This window comes from Pinus tabuliformis, chromosome 1_2, assembly GCF_031772625.1.
Source record: "Pinus tabuliformis cultivar Carrire ecotype Pingquan chromosome 1_2, CPIR1, whole genome shotgun sequence".
Classification (NCBI taxonomy): domain Eukaryota; kingdom Viridiplantae; phylum Streptophyta; class Pinopsida; order Pinales; family Pinaceae; genus Pinus; species Pinus tabuliformis.
In genome coordinates this window covers 582003718-582015646 of record NC_142298.1, presented here as the reverse complement: position 1 = coordinate 582015646, position 11929 = coordinate 582003718, and the positions used below count along the sequence as shown (strand labels likewise).

Sequence of the window (11929 nt, the reverse complement as noted above, 5' to 3'; positions counted from 1 at the left end):
TTAGAAGAATTTCGACTTTGCTAGCTTCAGATATACTTCCTCCACATTTACCTCTTTCTAGTTCTCAGTTTGCAATGGCCACAACATTCAGGTAATGATTTCTACCATCTTCTGGCGTGCTGTTGTGCTTGCAGAAGTTCAGTGATTATGGGATACCTATTACCATGAGATACCCATTACGTTAAACGCAATTGCAGGACACCTCTTTGTCTTAGAAGAAATTTGACTTTCAATTTTTGCCAATGTGATTCGTTTTTTTTCAATGACTTACAAAAACAAATGACTCGCAATGGCTTGTATATTTTCACATTTGTGCTTGCATCTTGTGAGGAGTGGGAGAGCAGAGGTCGCTTCCACTGTGCCAAGAAAAACAGCAGAGCGGGAGAGAAGAGGATGAAAGGAAAGGCTCTGCAGGGCTGGGATTCGAAATCTCCCTGAAATCCAAGTTCCTTACAAGAAATTTTGAAACGAAATTCTGAAGGTTCTGCTTGCACCGATGGGCTCTCGATACTCGCAGGTAAATTCCTTGCTCAATGAATTCCTTGCGCTCTTTTACGATTCTGGTGACTGGCTTGGTTTGTATTCTTTCACATTTTACCTGTCCATTGTCATCCTTAATAAGGCTTGAATTATAAATTTGAATTTCTGCAATTTGAATTCATTTATTTTTAGTGTTTCATATATACTTTTACAGAAACTGATGGCTTCTGCCATCTTCTGGCAGATTGTTGTGCTTGCACTTTGTGGTTAAGTGGGGAGTGAAGTCCTCTACAACTTCTGCAGATTCTGTTGTTGCTTGAGCATCTCACTAATCATGGTGTACCCATTACATTAAATGCAATTGCAGGACGCCACTCTGTTTTAGATATACTTCCTCCACATTTACCTCCTCCTAGTTCTCAATTTGTGATGGCCACAACATTCAGGTAATGACTTCTGCCATCTTCTGGCATACTATTGTGCTTGCACTTTATGGTTAAGTGGGGAGTGAAACTCTCTACAACTTCTGCAGACTCTGTTGCTTGATCATCTCACTAATTGTGGGATACCCATTACGTTAAATGCAAATGCAATTGCAGGACACCCTCTGTTTTAGAAGAAATTCGACTTTGCAAGCCTCAGATTTACTTCCTCCTTACATTTACCCCGTTATAGTTCTCAATTTGTGATGGCCACAACATTCAGGTAATGACTTCTACCATCTTCTGGCATCCTGTTGTGATTGCACTTTGTGGTTAAGTGGAGAGTGAAGCCCTCTACAACTTCTGCAGACTATTGCTTGATCATCTCACTAATCCTGGGATACCCATTACGTAAAATGCAATTGCAAGACACCTCTCTGTTTTAGAAGAAATTTGACTTTGCAAGCCTCAATATACTTCCTTCTCGATACATACCTCGTTCTAGTCCTTGATTTGTGATGGCCATAGCATTCAACACAATGCGGTTCCTGCCTGCTCGGTTAACTGTATAGCAAACATTTGGTTGCGGTTCTGTTGTTCCAGGTCCGGCTTGTATGCCTCGACTGTCTGGTATCGCTTTGGTAAGTTCGGCTATACCTGTACAATGCTGAGCATTTGCTACCAAAAACATTCAATTTTTTTTTTTTTTTTTTTGGAAAGAAAGTAGCCCAATATTTGGTCGGAGCGGGATCCAAACCCCTAGTACAGGTCAAGTGTTCATATAGCATACCGGCATGCCCCGAGATTTATATCAGAGGAGTAGTTTTTTTTGGAAAGTTGCTAATTTTATTGATACTAAATGCTAGTAGCTATAATTTGATACAAAACCAGAAAGAATCTGCAACATGAACATGATTAGACTTAAGGCCGGAAGATAAGAGTACATGAAAAAGAGTTTGAACAGTGAAGGATGCTTAATGAATTAGTTCATACGAGCGAGTTTTGGAATGCACACCATTGTTGTAAAAATCTGAGATTTATCCTGAGTTTTCCAACTTTTTCCGATTCAAGTATGAATTTATGCTTGCTGAGTTTTTGCCAAGTTTTCCTATTCTCTATGTTGATGACCCCAACTGAGTTTTCTTGAGTCCGACTTTTGCAACACTGACGTAGACATGTAGAACTGGATGTTTTCTGATATCTTTTAAATCAGACCAGGTCAATCAGGTTTACTGGTCACTTGGAGCAGTTTGTGATGGCATATAATTTGTGTGTAGTCACTACATGTACATGCTTGGTGCCTATTTCCACCTAGTTACAAATAGTCCTAATAATGGTCCCAAATTTTCAGGTAACATAATATGCTGATCTCGACAGATGTTGTATCAAATAATGTTATTGCGGTGCGAGCTGTTTTAAATGTTATAAGGTGTCCGTCTTGGCAAGCGTTTTTCAACTATATTGAAATGTTCTGGTGAGATGCAACTGCTTGACAAGTGCCGTTAGTTCTGCATGATTTACCATTGTTTTTCAATGTTCATGCATGAATAGAGTAGTTTTCAATATTCTCCCGAGGTAGATTTCACTGTTAGTGTGCTAGATTATTGGTATGATTCAGAACTATCACAATATGCTTGACAATCCTGGGGAACCTTTTCCCTGGGAAAACATTGAATACTGTAAAAAAGACTGGAAGCTCATTTGTAACATAATGTTGGTTATAATGAACAGGCAACTGAATACAACACATACTCAGACATTGAACCAGTGTACCAATGTTTGACAACAGAATATGGAGTGAAGCAGGAGGAATTGATTTTATATGGCCAGTCTGTTGGCACTGGCCCTACATTACACTTGGCAGCTCGCTTACCAAGGTTGAGGGCAGTTATTCTTCACAGTGCTATACTTTCAGGCCTCCGTGTACTTTATCCTCTCAAAATCACTTTCTGGTTTGATATCTATAAAGTAAGTGATGGAAACAATAAGCCAATTTGTGTTAAGCATCCGATATATTTCTATTCACGTTCCTATTTGAAGATTTTTTCACACCAAACATGGCCAGCATGTTAAGTAGAGGTATTTGGCTCTGCAGAATATTGACAAGATCCGACATGTGAAATGTCCTGCACTGGTGATACATGTAAGTACTTGTCTCCTTTTGTCGTAAAATTTATTTATTGTCATCATAGAATCTATGTTTATGCATAATTGATATCCTCCTAATGAATGAATTATAGTCATTATTCTTTATCTCATGGATAAATACCCTCAGCAGATTATGGCAAGTCTTTTCTTTCATTCAACTAGAAATAGTCTGCGATATACATAAACGTCACTTGTGTACAAGCTTTGGTTGGTCAAGAAAATAGAAATCTGAAGTTTGCAAAATCTAGTACTTTACATAGTAAATGGTGTGCTAGTACATGCCTGCGGTATACTGCCTATAGACGAAAGTCGACTCAAAAAGCAAAAGGCAGAGTTGGTTGCAATTGAATGTTCAGCCGCAATTAAAAGAAAGTTCAATTGCACTTAGAAACCCAGGGTATAATGTCTACATATCTGGTTGCAAGCTACAGGTAGTCAATTTGCAACTAGGAGACTCTGTTGATGTGGGCATCATTGAATGTTATGCAAGTCAGGGAGGTGATTATGCGTTATAATGTGCCATTTTGTCTTCCAATATATCATTAAGTCACCTCTGAAGATTGTTTAAGATACTTGGGCAGCTGGTCTAGTATTCCAGCTGGTTAGTAATCACTCAGAGGCTTGTCATGTATTTAATTGGAATCATTATGGACGCGATGTGATGCAAAGGGTACTCAAAGGAGAATAAGATGTACCCTCTGTTGTTTACGTCTGAATGCAGTTTTTTGTTTTTATTATTATCTTTTATGTCGTACATTTCAGTGCTCTATCTCTGGTAATGAGTTAATTTTCGTAAGAGGTTTTTTGTTTACATTGTATGGGGCATATTGTACCTGTCATCATGAGCTACTAAAAGGCCCCATTTAAGATATTTTACTCACATACTAATCATTAGGGAATGGGGTGATGACTTTATGAACTGTGAGGCTAGACATAAAGTGACTAGGGAAGCTTTTGACACTATTCAAGTCCTCCTGTTTCATTGGAAGCAATTATAGTTTTATGTAGAATACATGTAATATGCATTAGTGGTGGTTAAAAATTCTGAATTGAAGGATTGACTAAACATTGATGTTTCAAACCACTTTTGCTTGAAACAGCTATGCCACGAGAAAGACACGAAAATTGTTTGGAGTCACCATGCCTTCAAGTCTGTCTGGAATTCATCCTCTTCTCTTTATTAGGACGCTGCAGATGAGCCAGTGGTGCTATCCCAGCAATGTGCCACTTCCTTACAAAGGTTACAAGTGAGTGATTATTGAACAGACAGATTTCTTTCCTGCTTGCTTGAGCAATTGGTTATGTTGTTACTACTATTAACCCTAAATTTCTTAACAGTGACGAGGATTGGCAAGACAATGATGGAGCATTAAACACAATCTCGATGCTTTATCCCCGCTTTCCTGAGCCCCATCCCCACTGCTTGCTAAGTCCAGAATTAACGGATGGTCACTCGTTGCAACCAGGTGTTTGGTAAGAACCAAAAAATAACTTGTCTCAAGCTTTGAGAAAGACCTAATTAAGATTTCTAATTTGTGAGATTGACAGGTACTATACAATTGTGGAAGCTGATCACATTCTCTTTGTTATCAACCGAGAAAGAGCAGGGGTACAATTCGATATATTGTACGATAGCATTTTTCAAAGATGCCGAAAGCAGACCAGAGTCATTAGTGCTGTTCCTTCTGTTCACTAGGCAATGGATCATATATGCTGTAATGTGGAGAATTGTATGTGCCACTTATCTAGATTTGATCAAAGAAAGTAGTGAAATCTGCTCATGTTGTAGTTCAAAGGAGATTAAAGTTCATAAAAAGTGACGGAGAGTATTGGTTGAAATATTCTTGTGGCATTTCTTGCGACATGGGTGGCCCTGCAATTTTTTTAGTGTTTAAACCAGAAAAATTTACTACATGGTTAGTTTATTTTTAATATAGGTATGTAAATAAAACTTGACAATTCGAAGAAGTAACTTGTTAGGGTTTATAAAGTGTAGATATTCTCTCTTGCTAGATCTTTCTGGGTTTTGGGTATTCTTAACTATTTTTTATATATATAAGAAATATGAGTTTTCAAGTCCAAGGATGTTGTCCCAATGGTTAGGTGGGGAGGTTTGGTCTCACAGGCCTTGTGGTCAAATCTTGGGCAAGACTATGTATGCCTTAGAGTTTGCTTCAAACATGATTTTTTCAATTGCAAAGAAAGGAAATATGAGTTTTTAGTAGACCCTTGATTGTAATATAATTTGGTTATGTATTAATATGAAAGGAGTATATTGGAAGAATTATTACAAGGTTGTAATATAATTTGGTTATGTATTGATATGAAAGGGGTATATTGGAAGAATTATTTATAATGGAGAACCATGAAGTTGGTAGTATATATATCTTAATGTTTACTCTTTTTAAGCAATGAGAAAATTGCACTTTGATTTTTTGTTTGTTTGTTTGTTTCGCTTAATAGAAAGGAAGCTAAGATGAATTTAAAAAGGGTCTGTGCCATGCAAAATATCTTCCTTATATGTCTATTGATAAGTGGCTATGATAAACACCATTTCAAATTGTTGCTTATAAAAATTATGGAAAGTTAAGTTGAAAGAATGATTATAGTTCTTTCAACTTTGCACTTTATGAGAATGATTATAGTTCTTTCAACTTGGCACTTTATGAGAGGCTTTACGAGAACTAAAACACATTTTTCCTTTCCCCTCCATTTTATAGAATTTGGCTATGAGAAATATGTTCTCACTTTAGATATTCCTTAACTTGAATATCATCTTCATGATAAAGTTGGGAAAAAAACTATTTTGAATATGTCCCATTGCTAGGATTAGATCTCTACCTTTTGTTGTCCTTTCTATCACACCTCCATTACCTAGAAAGCAACTCTACTCTTAGGTCATGGTCTCATTTGGGTTGTGGAATTTTGAGTAGCATCATGATTAATTAAAGTGCAAATGACCTTTTTAATTTGTAAGAAAACAATTGTTATATTTAATCATGCTTTGACAATTGGAAGCTTCTCATGGTACGAAAACTCATTTATTTATGTGAACTTATACTTGAAAATGTTGTTCAAGTTTAAAATATCTATGTGCACATGGAACACCCAAGACCATTGCTAAATTTTGCATAAGGAAAGTGTTCATTGCACCATGAGCAAGGAGTCACGTGGTGCCTATCCTAAACAATTAATCTTATCTTGATAATCTCAATTCCATTGGGGGAGGCCTCACCAATGGCTTCACAATGTTGTTAATGAATACAGAGATGACACACATAGCCTCATCCTCTATCTAGTGGAATTATATGTCTCCAATTCTCACTCTTTGATGTAGATGCTAGTTGCAAATGAACACAACTCTATAAAAAACAATGGGCACTAGGAGTATATGCTCCATAAACCCTTGACGAGAAAATTATATTAATTCATCATCATTCCTATGCATTTCTTTCTATTGTACAAATGGTTCCTTTATATAGTGTAATATCCCCAACCAATTGACATTATCCACTAAGGGTAATTGCCCATGGTTTCTCAGGAGCAATCAAGCTTTAAAAGGAGGAGGAGAAATGAGAACATGACATGGATTTGGATATTTTCTCTTTGCATCTCAATTGAAGGCTCAAGCGAGTTTTCAACCCATTTGTCACTCCTCATGGGGCTCGACAACCATTCTAGTCTCGGGTCTCACCCCCGTTGGGGAAGTGGCTTCCTCCTCCACTATTCTCCGCATCCTTCTAGGTGGTTATCTCTACAGGAGGGAGGCCAATCTTGCTGCATTTCTTGTCCCTATAACTCACCTCCCCGTTTTGCTAGCAGGTTTGTTGCTTTGTTACCTTTTTTATCAACATGCTTCGTGATCACATAATCAAAAAATGAGAGGTGGGATTGGATGTGTTCCCCTATCAATTCCAAGCGCCAACTTTTAATTACCTTGTTTGGCGGCGAGTTGTTGATAAGGTGCTGAAGCATAGAGATTGCTATTTGAGAATTGCATTGCATTGAGATTGCATTGAGATTAACCTGAATGGTATCATTTATGTCCAAACATGTTACTAGATATGTAATCTTTCAATCATGGGTTCAAGACTCCATAACTATAATTTTTAAATGCTTAAGTTCTTCTTTGACCTTCGAGAATGATCTATGTAAATATTGAACACTCTCCACCACGACTTTAATTAACAAATTTATATTCATAATAATGTTTATTTGGTCATTATCATTTTATGAATATTTCCATAATATTCAAATGTAAAAAAATAAGAAAATTCTATGTTTTGTGCACCATGGTTATTAAAATACATAACTTACTTTAACACCTTCCTATTATTTTAATATGTTTTGTGCACCATGGTTATTACAATACATAACTCACTTTAACACTTTCCAATTCTTCGTACATTATAATTCATTATTATGCATTTCAACATATTTTATACCCTGTGCTTATTAAAATACATAACTTACTTCAACACTCTCTAATTCTTCATACATTATAATGCATTATTATTACCTTTTATAGTTTTTTTCCCTCAAGTTTTCTATGATTCACTGTTAAATTTTATTATATTTTAATTATTAATCTAAGCGTTTTTTAAATCATGAGACATTGGAAAATTATATCTAAAACTAATATTATTTTAAGAAATACAAACTCAACATTACAAGCATTTATCAGTTCAATGACATTTATGACAATTCTTACTTAACAAAAGCAAAGTTCATTATATTTCACTCTTCGCATAAATTCAAAAAGTTCATACAACAATTGGCCATCCAATTCATTAAATCTTAATACAAGTAAGCATGCCTACAACACACTTTAACCAGCAGGGACTAGCGCCACAACAGTGGCTCCTTGTTTTAATTTAAACAAAGCCCAAAAATTCCAAGAAAGCCGAACGTTTTTCACCTTCGTGGACCCAATCAATTCAAAGCTAAAACGGATATTAAATAAACACCTTAATATTCGAGACCATACAACCCCATAGTGCAATAATTCGGCTTCTCCAATAGGAAAGGGTCGGCCAGCCTACATATCTTAAAACAAATTCCCCGCGAGATAAAATGTCGTTCCAGGTAAGCGGAATAGGAGCGTTACTGGTTGTGTGTAGCCTAACGAGTGGAGGAGTGGTTCCGAAAATTATGGAAATTTTAGTTATATGTGTTGTTCGGAAAATTATAGAAATTCTAGTTATATTTAAAGAAAATTTGACGAGCATTTTTTAAATCCAAGTTATAGTTCTTAAACTTCAAAATTTTAGGTGTTTTAGACGTTTTTGATGGTGCTAAATCTATTTCCAACATCAAAAACATAATTTAAACACTATTTCTACAAGATTTTTTGAAATTCTTTTACCCAAATTCTAATCACTTTTGACTGTTCTGTTCCCCATCTCATTAGACATCCATAAAATCGCGAGCTATTCTGAATAAATTCAAACCCAAAATCGCATCGAAACTATATTCAATGAATTAAGGGCTAAAATCACAGCAAAACTCGTGTAATTCCGAGTAGAGATCAAGCAACCCATTTGGTCGACTGAAGCCAGGAGGGTCCACCCTCCCACATCGAATCCAGATGTCGTTACCATCAAGCACAACTAACGATGAAGAATACCGCAAATATCGAGCGGACTTGCATATTAATACTCATTCTGCTCTTTATATTCATACTACACATCGCTTTGTTTATGCATTCATTTTCAAACCACAACATAGAGTTCATTTCGCGGCAGCCGATTTTTCTATCAAAGTTGCAGTCTGATTTCAGAGAAAGTCCCCGGTCATGGGCAAACAAAAAGGAAAAATGCCTGAGAGAACTTCTGCACGTCTCTCTGCGAAAAAAAACAATGAGGCTAAAACTCCTCAGGGAAGTTCTGCAGGTTCCTCTGCGAAAAGAAACGATCAGGCTAAAACTCCTAAGAGAAGTTTTGCACGTCTCTCTGCGAAAAGAAACAATCAGGCTAAAACTCCTCAGCGAAGTTCTGCACGTCTCTCTGCGAAAAGAAACAATCAGGCTAAATCTCCTGAGAGAAGTTCTGCACGTCTCTCCCGGAAAAGAAGCAATCAGGCTGTAAAATCCGAGGCCGAACAGAAAGGGTGTCCAAATGGTCTGCAGCAGAAGAAACGGCGTAGGTGTGCGATTGATCCACAGAAGCAACAAGAAATAGAAAGCCTCATCAATGAAAACAAATCATTGGAAAAACAGTCGGAGGAAAAGAAAAGGGGAAAGCGAGTGACGTTGGACGACATCGACAAGCAACGGTTACGTGAGCTCAATAAATATTTGAACTTCAGATCTCCTGGAGCTGCAGATTTGCCTAGGGCTGACACTGCCCCCTTACCATCTACCCAGTTTGCCACCCACTACCCGCCCCCTTTTAACATACCTCCCCTGTTTTTACAGAACCACTTAGGGCATAGACTGTCATCAAACCCTAGTGTAGCAATGCACAATAATAATCGACCGGTCACTCACACTTTAAATGTTGCAGATTTGAAACCACCCAAGAGGTTGATGCATCAATCATTTGGAAATCATGGTGTCGCTCATCAGATGATATCGCCAAGCCTTAGTGCTAGTCGCAATCAATTTGATGTAGGTCAGACACAAGGACGCCATGATCAATTTCGGATGAATAATTCAGAACCCCGTCACCCATTGCAATTCCAAAATAGCACTAAAAGCTGGCTCCGAGGAAATCCGCAGCAGAATCCATTTCAGACCAACGGTAGAGGTCTCCAAGGAGGCCAACGCCCTGCAGAGAGTAACTTGTCCAACTGGATGGTAAAACAAGAAGTACCGAGGGCTCCAAACTTGGCAAACAACAACATGGTGTTGGGATCGAAAAGTAACCATCTGGATCCCTGTGTTCGTGCAGAAAGCCATTTTCAGAGGCTATATCCTGCTCAGGGACATCCCAATATGCCCAACGTATTTATGCAGAGAAGAATGGAGAACGGGTATCTCGGAAATCAGGTACAACCTACATTTCATACCGGGGTAGGAGGAAGCACTCCTGATAATGTTGATGTCGTGTAGAGTGTCTTTGATTCTTTGTAGGTGAGTTCAGAATTGAAGAATATTCGACTCTCATTAGACATTGAAAATTTTCAGATTTCAGATTATTTTACTAATACGCAGATTGTTTGTTTTCCACTTTTAATATTTGCAGTTGGATTATAAGCCTCTGCTGACATATTCTAATAGTCTTCTCTAAATCAATCAATGCCCCAATTTTACTTTTAATTAGGTTTGTTTTCCACTTTTAATATAAGCCTCCCCTGACATATTCTAATAGTCTTCTTTCAATCAATACCCCAATTTTATTTTTAATTATGTTGATAGGCTTCTAGCTTATTGGAAGTTAGTTTTTCACTTTTAATATTTTAATATTTGCAGTTGTAGTGTAAATCTCTGCTAACATATTTTAATAGTCTTCTCCATTAATCAATGTGTCAATTTTATTTTTAATTATGTTGATAGGCTTCTAGCTTATGGGAATTAGGTAATTAATTTCTGTTAATTAGGAAATCTAGGGTTGAAAATGAAAGATACTCACATATTCTAATGGTCTCATTCAATCAATGAGTGAGAAGGAATGTTCTCACACAGTAACTTTTTTGCATTTTTAAATTTAATGCTTATTTCATTTTTAAATCATCTTTTTATAAAATATCATTAACTTTTTTTTTATAAAATATTATTAAAAATTTACTGTACTACTTGGTTATAGTTAATAGTTGTTTATCACCAAGTATAAGGATTAGAGTTTTTTTTTTTGAAACAATGTTGCAACTTATAACATGTGTGCTTTACATTACCTGTTGTCTATTATATTTTAAAAAGTGTGTATTTAAAAAATAATGGAAATAGTAGGGAACCAACAGGGAGCATTTCAAGTTCACATAATTCGTTTGTAGGCTTCTATGTTTTTTGTTTACTTTTTTTCCATCTTTTATTTCTATTTCTTTGTCTATCTCTTCCTCTCTCTCTCTCTTTCTCTGCCTCTCTTTCTCTCTATTTCTTCTTCCCTATCTCACCACCCATCTATATCTATATTTCTCTCCATCTCTACTTTTTTCTCTCTATCTTACCCTCCCAAACACACACACACACTTTCCCTCTCCACATCTATCTCTCACTCTCTCCCTCCCCTGTCATCTATATATATACCTCTCTCCATCTATATGTATACCTCTCTCCATCTTTACTTTGTTCTCTCTATGTCACCGCCCAAATATATACTCTCTCTCTCTCCATATCTATCGATCTATCTCTCCCTCCCTCTTCCTCTCCCTCTCTCTCTCTTCCCCTTCTCTCCCTCTCTCTCTTCTGTCCCGCTCCCCTCTATCCTTCACCCTCTCTCCATCTCTCTTGTTATTCCCTCTCTCTCTCTCTCCATTTTTCCCTCTCTATGTCTTTTTCCCCCACTCCCCCTCTCTCCCTGTCCAAATACATCTCTCCCTTCCTCTCTCCTCTCTCTCGCTTTCCCTCCAACCTCCCTTTGTCTCCACCCCCCCATCTCTTTCTCTCTCTTTTCCCTCCAACTTTGTTCATATCTCCCTCCCATTCTCCTTCTCTCTCTCCTCAGCTATCTATATGTCTGCCCCTCTCTTCCCTTTCTTTCCCTATCTCTCTCCTTTCCTCTCTCTCTTCCCCCCTCTCCTCTTCCTCATAGTCTCCATCTCTCTTGTCACTTCCTCTCTCTCTCTCCACCTCTATCTCTGTACGTCTTTGTTTTACCCTCTCTTTCTCTCCCCCTCCAATTCCATCTCTCCCTCCCTCTCTTTCTCCTTCTCTCTCCCCCCTCGTCTCCTTCCTTTCTATCTCTCCCTCTCCACCCCATAATTCTCTCTCTTCATCCTCT

The 11929-nt window shown here is 37.4% G+C and overlaps 1 protein-coding gene and 1 long non-coding RNA gene across 2 annotated transcripts; both read left to right on the top strand.

Annotated features, from left to right (window-relative positions):
* The first annotated feature begins 279 nt into the window (after positions 1–279).
* LOC149206963 (uncharacterized) lies at positions 280–1186 on the top strand. The gene is made up of 3 exons (XR_016251971.1): positions 280–517; positions 725–926; positions 1080–1186. It is a non-coding gene; the product is annotated as an uncharacterized LOC149206963 (long non-coding RNA).
* A 1592-nt stretch (positions 1187–2778) lies between these two features.
* Positions 2779–5169, top strand: LOC149206962 (uncharacterized). Its single transcript, XM_089393821.1, has 5 exons — positions 2779–2870; positions 2998–3045; positions 4151–4297; positions 4389–4523; positions 4599–5169. The coding sequence occupies exons 3-5, from the start codon at positions 4191–4193 to the stop codon at positions 4744–4746; spliced, it is 390 nt and encodes a 129-aa protein (XP_089249947.1). The 5' UTR covers positions 2779–2870; positions 2998–3045; positions 4151–4190; the 3' UTR covers positions 4747–5169.
* The last annotated feature ends 6760 nt before the right edge of the window (positions 5170–11929 follow it).